This window comes from Nerophis lumbriciformis, linkage group LG19 (genome assembly GCF_033978685.3).
Source record: "Nerophis lumbriciformis linkage group LG19, RoL_Nlum_v2.1, whole genome shotgun sequence".
Classification (NCBI taxonomy): Eukaryota; Metazoa; Chordata; class Actinopteri; order Syngnathiformes; family Syngnathidae; genus Nerophis; species Nerophis lumbriciformis.
In genome coordinates, this window is record NC_084566.2 from 19,163,018 (window position 1) to 19,175,196 (window position 12,179).

Genomic DNA, 12,179 nt, shown 5'->3' on the forward strand with positions numbered 1-12,179 from the left:
ACAAAATCGGATATCGGCAAAAAGCCATTATCGGCCATCCCTAATCGACATCATATTGAACCCAATGGGTTAGGAATGGGATGGCACTTCAAGTTCGTATGTGAGTCAAAGCAGGTGGCCAAATACTTTTGGCAATAGAGTGTATGAACAATAACATTGGTGTCCTGACTGGTCCAACCATATACTCGACCACTGATGTAGGTGATATGTGGTTGCCATGGTGATAAAATGACAGTCTGTTACTTCAAGGTCAAATTGTTACATAGTGTTGCGTTAACAAGATGTATAGCAAATGTTCTCAACGTGTCAACTTGCTTTCTTTTGAATCTTTGAGTAATTTAGGCCGTTTAAATGGACAAACTCCGCATCATTCGCTCTTTCAGCCCCGTCTAGCCCTGACGTTTACCCGCCGGCTCACTAAGGTTTCCCAAGAGGAAGTTCCTCATTTAGACTTTACGACGTGTTTGCCGCCTGTTTTTTTAGCAGCATTTTTTTTAAGTCGGGAGTCAAGTTTTGGCTCTGGGGAGGAGGGGTAAGGGGCTGAAGTGTTTTTTTGTTGGAATACAGCAGTTATTCTTAAACTGTGGTATGTCACACCGCGGTGAGGGAAGTCTTGTCTCGGTTTTTTCTGTCTTGTGATTTACATGTTTTATTTTGAAAAGCAACTCCTCTTGTTTCAGATCACGGGTCCTTCCTCTTGTGTCACCAGTCTGACGTCATTCCTGACCCTTGATTGTTTCCACCTGTTTCCCATTACCCTCATGTTCTTTATAAGCCCATGCCTCCCCTTGTTCTGTGCCAGATTGTCTCGAGCTTTCGTGCCTGTCTTGCGTTCCATGTTCATGTTCATGTCCATGCCTTGCCTTGTCCCACGTCTACGTCCTTGCTTCCAGAATATCCCACGCTGTAATTTTGAATTAACTTTTTTCCTCCCTCAGAGCAACTTTTGTTATTCTACCTTTTTCTACCGCAGTGGTGAGTTATAATTTTTCCTTAAAGATTTTTTCCTCAAAGTTTTTTGAGTGATTTTTTGTTTACATTTATTAGAGTAGTTAAGTTTTATAGTCTTTATTTTCTTCCTCCTGTTGGAGCGTTTTTTTTGTTAACAGATACGGTGCTAATTATATTGTCCTTATTTTTGTATTTCCTCCTTTTGGAGTGATTTTCGGTTTTTCCCTTTTGGAACATTTTGTCGATAACTATTTTTGTATTTCATAGTATTTGAATTTACTCGGCTCTGGAGGCTTAAAGAGTTTTTTCAAAATAAAAGCTTTATTTGGAATCACCTCTGCATCTGAGTCCCTTCCTTCGTCCAAGCCTGACAATACAATCTGGCCAGTATGGACTCAGCAGAGAAAGGACATTTTTCCGCCGCCATACAGGATCAGGAAACACGCCTCTCACGCCAAGAGGGTTTCCAGACGGCGATGGCCGAGCATATGGCCCGACTAACCACCCAGCTGCAGGAGATGGTTCTGCGGCTTCCTCAATCCGCCGCATCGGCACCCGTACCTGTCCAACTACCGCCTACGTCATTCGCCGGAGCCGGAAGTAAATTGGCCCCTCCAGCATCCTATTCAGGTGAAACGGGACAAAGCAAATCATTCATGATAGACTGTTCAATTCATTTCGAATTTAATCCCCACGCCTTCCCCACTGAGAGAGCGAAGATTGCTTTTATGATCTCGCACTTGACGGGTAGAGCCAAGACCTGGGCTTCCGCCGAATGGGGCCGAGGTTCAGCTGTATGCAACTCACTCACGGATTTCCAGACTGCACTACGAATGACGTTTGATCCTGTCACCGACAACCGAGAGAAGGCACAGGAGCTGAGCAGACTGAGGCAAGGGCGAGACTCGGTTTGTGATTATGCCATTCGATTCCGCACGCTATCGGCAGAGAGCGGGTGGAACTCCGAGGCCCTTTATGACACTTTTTTGAAAGGACTGGCCATCCCTATTCAAGATTTACTTGTTCCACTAGACTTACCTGCTGGGTTGGACGAACTCATTGCGCTCGCCGTCCGTACCGACAACAGACTCACGCAGCTCAGACGACATCGGAGCTTACGAACCTCCACCACGGGAGGAGCGGCACAGTACCAGACGCAACACGGACCGGACTTCTACACCGCTCCACCTGGGTCGAGTCGTTCCAGCCTCCTGATGGAAGGTGAGGATCCCATGCAGCTGGGGAGAGCGCGGCTGACGCAGGAGGAACGCCAAAGACGACAGCTAGAAGGAAGGTGTTTCTACTGCGGGGAGCAGGGCCACCTTGTCGCCACCTGTCCAATTAAACGACCCATAGGAGTGAGTCTACAAACTACTTCTACTCCTATTAAGCGTACCCTCATCAGGATTCAGGTAAAAAATCACACAGTCACAAACATTGGGGCGCTTATTGACTCAGGGGCAGACGAGAGTTTGATGGACTGGTCTTTGGCTGCAGAATTAGGGATCAAGTCTGAACCATTAGCTCGACCCATTAGAGCTAAAGCTCTTGATGGGAAGGAACTATTTGTAATTACACATGTCACAGAACTCATCCGCATAAACATTAAAGACCATGAAGAAAAGATTCGCTTATATCTATTCAAAGCCGCCTCACACACTTTGATTTTGGGACTACCTTGGCTGTTTCAACACAACCCTCAGATAGACTGGAGGACAGGTGAAATTAAAGCATGGGGAAAGGACTGTATTGACTGTTTCATGGGCGCTACACACAAAAAAAGTGTAGCGCAACTCAACCTGTTTTCTGCAAACCCCACCACAGAATCGGAATATCCGGACCTGAAATCTGTACCTCCATGCTACCACCAGTTACGAGAAGCCTTCAGTAAAACCAAAGCCATGTCTCTTCCTCCACACCGTCCATACGACTGCGCCATTGACTTGATCTCAGGATCCAACATACCCAAAGGTCGTCTGTATTCTGTTTCCGGTCCAGAGAGGACGGCCATGAAGGAATACCTCACAGCCTCATTAAAAGCGGGGCTGATCCGTCCTTCCTCATCACCTGCGGGGGCCGGTTTCTTCTTTGTGGGCAAAAAGGATGGATCCTTGAGACCATGCATCGATTACAGTCCACTCAACGACATCACCATAAAAAAAACGGTACCCTCTTCCTCTCATGACATCAGTATTTGACCAAATCCAACAAGCTAAGGTATTTACAAAACTCGATCTCCGTAATGCCTATACGCCATTGTATTTTTAATGCCGGTCATTATGGTGGTACTTGGAGAGCCAAGTTTTTTTCTGGGTCAGTACTTGGTGAAAAAATTGGGGAGAACCAGTGGTCTACAGTAGACCTGGGCCGGACATTACTTAATCATTTTTTTAGATGTTTAAGATGGAAACTGTAGCTGCCATTATGATGTGCAGTGATGTTTTCAAATGACCGTAAGTCTTGAACTATACAAAGTATTTCAATGGTTGGAATCTGTGCTTTTGCATGATATACTAGTTACTATGGTAATCTAAGTCACAGCAGCTCAGACGAGGCACCAAGCAGTGTGGGTGGGGAGCGTTTCCACAGAGTGTTTCCAGAGCCTGAAATGCGGGTGTCAGGGACAGACGCGGAAGGAGATTTTTAAAACAAAGTTCCAAAGCTTAATGATGTATCAGATATATCAGATCGTAGGTCGGTTTATTTTTTACCCTTCACTTTCATATTTTGCTGTTTTTGTTGCATTTGTGTTGCCTTTCGTTTGATTGTAAAATATGTCGACCGAGAGGGTGTGTGACGTTCATATGTTGTCAATATTCAGTGTTTTATCGGTCATAGTTAATATTGTAAATCCCACATTCTTTATTTTCATGTACATTCTGGGTGTCTCAATCAGTACAAAATTCAAAATGCCATTCCGTTTTTTAGGGCAGTTTGTCATAATGTTTTTAGCATTCAATCAGACATCTTCGTGAGGTTTTGTATTAGTGTTCCTAAAAATCAGAAATACCGGCCCCTAGAGATATTTTTTTCTCTAAATGTGCCCCTTCCCCCGAGTCAAAATAATTGCCCAGGCCTGGACTCCATTGCTGCAACAACTATTTAGATCTTGAATAGTCCCATGAAATGTGTGTGTTGACTGAATGCCTTTTTGGTTATCATTTTAGAAATTGTACAAACATTACAACTTACCTTAATCCCACCAAACACCTTTAGAGATAACTACATTAGAGCTTGTGGGCCAAGAGGTCCTCTACTTTTTATTTTTGGATGAATGCGGGGGGAAAGCATCCTACAAACACTTCAAAGTCTTGTAGAAAGTCTTCTCAAAGGAGTGGACTACTTCTGAAAACGCCGTCATTTCTTTTATTTTCACTTCCTGTATTTGTAATACTCAGGTGTCCCAATACTTGTGTTCAATAAATGTTATTTCGAGGCCAAGAAACGAAGAATAACTGTTGTTAACGCAATGGTAAACATATTAAAACCGTGTCGCCCCGAATATAAGACAACACTGACTGAAGGACGACTGCTCTGACAACATTAATGATTTCAAAAAAATAAAGAACAAAATAAGATTTTTTTGGTGAATAAAGCTGTAATATTACAAGAAAACAGTTTTACATTTAACAGAATTAAGTCCATCCATCCATTTTCTACCGCTTATTCCCTTTGGGGTCGCGGGGGGTGCTGGCAGAGGTGTGGACTCGAGTCACATGACTTGGACTCGAGTCAGACTCGAGTCATGAATTTGATGACTTTAGACTCGACTTGACAAAATGTGAAGAGACTTGCAACTCGACTTAGACTTTAACATCAATGACTTGTGACTTCACTTGGACTTGAGCCTTTTGACTTGACATGACTTGACATGACTTGCTACTTTCCCCAAAATCCAAAGCTTAAAAAGTTATTTGGGAGCGCTCCGTATTTTTCATTTTCTTCGTCTGTCTATCAGCGTGTTATTCCTATCAGCTGGTGTGCTGTCAGTACAACAGCCAATCAAATTAGAACTACGTTGTTTTCATCACACAGCATTCATCCAATCAAATTGCAGGACAACCAATGAACAAGAGTTGTCCAACAACGTGCCAGTGATAAACAATTATGTTAAAGTTGGTTTCGTTCGGGTATAAAAACTACGACTTGGTCAACAAAAAACGAATTGCCGTATGCAAATCACGCAGTTCGAATATTACAGACGGAGACGCAACAACTTCCAACTTCGTTCGACATTTGAAGTTGCACAAAGAAGGGTAAGTTTTGAATGTAAGATAACGTTTATTGGCTAAGTAACGTGACTTTTATTTGCTGTGTAGTTAAATCAGTGAGGCTGCAAACTCACTGCTAACGTTATAACCATAGACATCTTATAAGTAGACGCAGCATAGAGCGCTACTGCCTACTGGCGCAGACGAGGCGCGTGGCCGCCATCTTGGAGTGGTGATCCGCTCCACTCAGTGCAATTAATTTGGCAGGAACAATGAACTGTCAGCGCATTTAATTCATTTTACCTCACTGAATACCACTGATTTTCACCCCCTTTTTTGTCATACGTGTAGCTATGATAACAGACACATGTTTTGGCGTGTTTTGTTATTCATAGTTTGCTTAAGAGTAATATAATATTCTTATACGCTATAAGTGACCAGACGTCCGAGATCAAAACTGGGAATATAATCCCAGAGAAGGGGGAAAAAAACGGTAATCTATTTTTAAATTGAAGAAACAATATGATTAGGTTATATATACATATGTGTGTATCCTACATAAACAATGTATGAATACATTAGATATCTATATATCTTAGGGACCTATAGACTGCATCTCTGTTGCTTCAGCAGCAGAGAGTTTATTCTGTCTTGACACTTTGTATTGATATTTTCTATTACATTCTTCCCTTAAATGATAATGTTTGCAGTGATTGTTTTATATGTATTATTTTATGTAAGTCGCTTTGGATAAAAGCGTCTGCCAAATATTTAAACATATATATAAACACCTGAAAGTCTTCATATCAGCTAAAACCACCAATCTGTTTCACTGGATTCAGAATAAAACCAAATTCTGTTTAACCCAACAATGTTAGTATTTGAATATTGTTACTTGAAGACTGATTCCTGGTTACAATTATACTGTTAAGAAAGTATTGTCTTATACTTTGCCTAAAATGAGAATGCATCATAATCAGTGGCGGCTGGTGAATTTTGTTTTAGGTGGGGCTGAAAGTTTGTAAACCAAACCCCTGTAGGGGGGTCATCCTCCCCCAGAAGATTTCTTTGTGATTTTCACATACAAATATTGAAGATCTTTGATCCTTCTCAACTCTGTGGTAATATTATTTTCATAAAATACAACCAATAGTACGTTAATGTTAAATCTCACTTGTGAAAAGTAATCCCCTGATTCCTATTTTCCACAGTCCGCTCATTTGAGCAGGAAAACGCTGAACACCACCATCTTTGTTTTCTACCTGTTATCTGTCAGTTTCGGCTGCTCGCCGGCTCCTCATCAGCACTTCAAGATGGCGACCAAATTGCTCACGTCACAGCAACTAATGCTGCGTCTACTTATAAGATGTCTATGGTTATAACGTCATTGCAAACACGGCAATCTGTTGCGTCCACTGCAGTTTGCTACCTTATTCATACTTTTTGTCAAGTGATTTTTTTTTTAAGCAGGGTTTCATGAGGTACCTATACATAACGTTACGTTAGTCAATGTATCACACACAGTAATGTAACGTTAGACGGCAGTCAGCAGCACCGCGTATTTTAGCCACCTACAAAAAGACAAACATAGTCAAATAAAGGTCAGTTAAAATGTATACTATATTAAGAATGTGTACATATTGCATAGGGTCCTGACATCTAAAAAGTACAACTCTGTTCATTGTTATGTTCATATATTTGTTATGTTTTTCATGTGTACGCACACATAAACACACATACAGTATGAGATGAGATCAATGAGATAAGGTAAGAACAGGATAGAAACTGCTGTGGAACTAGTTACAATGCAATATGCCATGGAAATACAATGTTAACACTTTTGTGCAAATAAGTACAGTTGCACTTGTTTTTTTTCAAATGTGTTTATTCTGTAAAGGAATGAGTTACATGTTTAAAATGACTGGTTAATTGTGCTATTTTGAAGTGCAATGTCAGCACTATCTTTTTCCCTGCAATTTCAAATGCACTTGTTTTAATAAATAAATACAGCGTTTTAAAAGCATACACAATCTGTGTAAATATATTAGTCTGTGGTTAAATAACTTGAAAGGACTCGAAACTCAAAATGCAGGACTTGGGACTTGACTTGAGACTTTCCAGTCTTGACTTTGGACTTGACTCGGACTTGCCCTGTCTTGACTCGGGACTTGACTCGAGACTTGAGGGTAAAGACTTGAGACTTACTTGTGACTTGCAAAGCAATGACTTGGTCCCACCTCTGGGTGCTGGAGCCTATCTCAGCTACAATCGGGCGGAAGGCCGGGTACACCCTGGACAAGTCGCCACCTCATCGCAGGGCCAACACAGATAGACAACATTCACACTCACATTCACACACTAGGGCCAATTTAGTGTTGCCAATCAACCTATCCCCAGGTGCATGTCTTTGGAGGTGGGAGGAAGCCGGAGTACCCGGAGGGAACCCACGCAGTCACGGGGAGAACATGCAAACTCCACACATAAAGATCCCGAGGCACGCTTTAGAGAATCAAATCATAATATTGGGAGATAAAGATTAAGAAAATTCCTTTTTTGAGTTACGAGATTTTATTTAAAGTTAAGTCATTATTTTTTATGAGAATAAAATTGTAATGATACCAAAAAAATAATAAATAAAGTGATTTAAAGAGGCTCAAAAAAGGATTAGAATGATGAGAAAATAACATTGTAATATTACAAGAAATATCAATAACAAATACGTGTGTTATGCAAATTCAGATTCAGATGGTCATATCATTTTATGAGATAAATTGGTAATATTACAGATTATAAATGCCTGTATGTGAACGTGTGTATTTGCATGTATTTGTTTGTGTATGTGTGTGTGACAGGAAGAAAAGCTCTGACTCACTTTGGGAGACATCTTTTGCCGCCCCCTATGGGCTGGTGTGTTTAATTAAACATAGGCACCAAACACTGTATAGAACGACTTGTCATTTTCAGACTTCAAGTGCTTTAATGTCCTTGTGCGTTGATCACTCTCTGCACTCTTCTTATAGCAGTCAAAATCCAAGAATCCCAAACATGATTTCTTCATGTCTCCGCATGTACATAACCATGCATTCGTGTGTAAAATAAATCCCCTGCAGCTACAATGTACTGCAAATGAATACACAGTGAGATCATTTCTATGTAAAATACTGTAGACACGGATATTCATCATGAGCCTGCTGCTGGCTTATTTATCATCGGAGTTGGAGGTGACTGGACAGTGACGAGCTTGAACACCAGCTGGAATATTGCTCCAGTGTGTGTGTGTGTGTGTGTGTGTGTGTGTGTGTGTGTGTGTGTGTGTGTGTGTGTGTGTGTGTGTGTGTGTGTGTGTGTGTGTGTGTGTGTGTGTGTGTGTGTGTGTGTGTGTGTGTGCGTGTGCGTGTGCGTGCGTGCGTGCGTGTGTGTGTGTTGGGGTTTCTATTAGGTTTAGATAGCTCAGGCACACCTGCAGACATGATGGGGCTCGTCTCATCCATTTTCAAGAAACCGCGTTCCCTCTTCCGAGCTTTCCACACAAAGTAGTGACCTTGTGTGGTTTTAGCAACATACCACAATAAATGATAAATAAATATGTGGTTTTCTTTTACAGAACTCGTGGATTTATTTCAAGGGAGCCCCCACACATACTTTACATGACATCAGATCTATAAATATGATCATAAAAACAATTCAGGTCTGTCAAAATACAATTTGTGTACTATTGATAGATTACATTTAAGTACTTCCCAAATTGGTCCTGCATCTTATACACCCTAATACAGTAGTTCTCAACCTTTTTTCAGTGATGTACCCCCTTTGAACATTTTTTTAATTCAACTACCCCCTAATCAGAGCAAAGCATTTTTGGTTGAAAAAAAGAGATAAAGAAGTAAAATACAGCACTATGTCATCAGTTTCTGATTTATTAAATTGTATAACAGTGTAAATATTGCTAATTTGTAGTGGTCTTTCTTGAACTATTTGGGAAAAAAAGTGATATAAAAATAACTAACAACTTGTTGAAAAATAAACAAGTGATTCAATTATAAATAAAGATTTCTACACATAGAAGTAATCATCAACTTAAAGTGCCCTCTTTGGGGATTGTAACCCATCTGGATTGAGGAACTTAATTCTAAACATTTCTTCACAAAAAAAGAAATCTTTAACATCAATATTTATGGAACAAAAAATCTAGCTGTCAACACTGAATATTGCATTGTTGCATTGTTGCATTGTAATGAATGGAATAGCCTACTTGATTTGATGTTCAGTTTATGAACTTACATTCATATTTTGTTGAAGTATTATTCAATAAATATATTTATAAAGGATTTTTGAATTGTTGCTATTTTTAGAATATTTAAAAAAAAATCTCACTTACCCCTTGGCATACGTTCAAATACCCCCATTTGAGAACCACTGCACTAATACACTAGGATTGTGTATTGTTTACGTACAATCCAATACCGGTGCTTAAACAGTGGACTAATCGGTACTTAAAAAAAGGAAAATAAACATATTTTGTCGAAAAACTGAGTTTGGTGACATACAAGTTGAACAAAATACTCATTTTAATACTTAACTAATAACGTCGATACAATTACAACGTGAGGAGTCCAGATACTTTTTCACTCTTGATACGATACCGATATTGAGCCGATACAATTCAGCACAAATCATAATTTCATTATTTTGTCGTGTAAAATGTCAAAGACGAGGCTTGATCAAGCGAAATGAGTTCAAAGAGAACAATGATAGGTATGAACAACACTACCCTATCTATTATTAACCATCTGGAGTTGACTTATGCTGTCTTTAAGTTGAAGTGAAGTGGTATATATTTTTTAGAGACAAATAATGGCCAGATTCATTCATTAAGTTAAGCTCATGATGCAGTAAGGTGAATAGTGCTGACACATGGACTAATTGGTACTTAAAAAATGAAAATAAACACATTTTGTCGAAAAACTGAGTTTGATGACATACAAGTTGAACAAAATACTGATTTTAATACTTCAATAATAACATCAATAAAATTAGACCTTGAAGAGTACTTTTTCACTTTTGATACGATACCGATATTGATCCGATACGATTTAGCACAAATCATAATATCATTATTTTGTTGTGTAAAATGTAAGACAGGTGTATGCAAACCTTTTGGCTAAGGGTCCACTTGGCCGGGCGAGCACAAGATGCATTTCAAAGCATATCATATCTGTTAGAACTAAGAGCAGGCTTCTCAACATGGGCTATTGTAATCGTAATACATCTATTTTAAACGATATCATGTCATCAAAGAAATATAAAACTGGTATTAAAGGCTTGATGAAGCAAACAGAGAACAATGATAGGTATGACATATACTAACCTATCTATTATTAACCGTCTGGAATTGACTTATGCTGTCTTTAAGTTGAAGTGAAGTGGTATATTTTTTTTAGAGACAGTTACTGGCCACAGTAATTCATTAGGTTAAGCTCATGATGCAGTAAGGTGAATTATGCTGACACATTTGTTACTGGATACTTTCTAAAACACCTCTGCCTTGGAGAGATTCTATCTGTGAGTAATATGCCACTTTAATTATGTGACACTTGTTCATATTGACAAATGTCATGTTTTAGACTGCAATCTTGTGCAATTAAGGACACTTAGCTTGTGTGTTATTGTGTGCTTAGCTGTTGTGAAGTTGCTACTGTAGCTCCTCGTAGCCTAATGCCAACTATGTTTATCTTTTGTAAATTACTTCATTAAAATACAAGAAAAGGCCCACCTTGTGTGCTAATTGGAGGACAATTAGATGTTAACTGGCTGTCCAGCTTTGCAAAGGCAAACGTGCTGCAGGACTGCTTGTATCGGAGCATTTATCTGCCATTTTACATTCCGGTTGATGTAATCCGAAGCTTGTTTTTTTTTTTACTGGTCTCAGACCAATATCTGATATCAAAATGTTATTGGAAATGATGATAATCACAGAGAATGTTCTATTTATTATTTATCATTTAAATCATTCTCAAGACTTTCCAGTCCGATGTACAGCTTGTGCTAAAGGTTTGCGTGTATTAAAACATGTGCAAACTGAGCTTATCAGAACACCCACAATAATGGGAGGAGAAGATGCAATTATTCAACTATAAGGCAATGTGATTTATTTAGAATATAACTGTTCTGCGGGCACTGTTTTGCGTATTTATTTGACGCGTCTGAAATCTATTTGCAAACTGACACAGATATGCACACGACTGTGAGAAAGGAGGCGATCTCGCTGCAAAGACAGATGATAGACAGAGAATTCTTCGTCCAACATCATTTTATAATTGTATTGCTGCTGGATGACTTAAGGGGCTGATTAAAACTCGAATTGATGCGTTTTGGTATCTGCTAGCGTAGAGGCGTTTTTTTATTTAGGGGATATATTAAGGAGATGTATCATTACAATTTATAAATGTCCTGCAATATGCATTTAATTGCGTTTGGATCATTCCAGACGTATGAATGCGCTGCGGTGTTGTGATGGTCCACCGCCTCACTGTATAGCTAAACATATTTTCTGTTGTGTATCGATTGTGATTCCATATTGTAGAAAATATGTTACAAATCATAAATGTGTACTGCTTTTTCAACATTTCAAAACCCTACAGATTGGAGAGCATAATAACATGAATGTGGAGGGAAATGAGTGTTTCCATGGCCACATAATGCCAGTAGTACCTGGAAAATCTTCATTTAAGTAGAGAGGTCTGCACACTGCAAAAACTGAAATCTAAGTAAGATTAAATATCTCAAATAAGGGTGATATTTGCTTATTTTCTGTGAGATAAGATAATTCTTCTCACTAATCAGATTTTATGTTAGTGTTTTACTTGTTTTAAGTGTCCTGGTCCTAAATGATCTCAGTAAGATATTACAGCTTGTTGCTGAGATTTGATGACCTATATTGAGTAAAACATGCTTGAAACTAGAATATCAACTGTTGCAAAGCTGTGTCATCAACACTCACAATTATAAAACTACTTT

General features: G+C 39.3%; 1 protein-coding gene across 4 annotated transcripts in view; it reads left to right on the forward strand.

Moving 5' to 3' along the window:
- LOC133618968 (uncharacterized protein KIAA0040 homolog) overlaps positions 1-12,179 on the forward strand; it is a 39,084-nt gene that overhangs the window by 15,706 nt on the left and 11,199 nt on the right. Inside the window, exons 1-2 of one of the 4 annotated variants that reach the window (XM_072915196.1) lie at positions 1,711-1,843; positions 1,984-4,507. The exons of 1 other annotated variant lie outside the window; for it this stretch is intronic. In XM_072915196.1, coding sequence (XP_072771297.1) covers positions 2,166-3,149 — 984 coding nt within the window. In that variant the 5' untranslated portion in view covers positions 1,711-1,843; positions 1,984-2,165 and the 3' untranslated portion in view covers positions 3,150-4,507. Of the gene's footprint in view, positions 1-1,382; positions 4,508-12,179 lie in introns of those variants that run through there. 2 more of the 4 variants (XM_072915197.1, XM_072915195.1) reach the window with 2 other exon arrangements.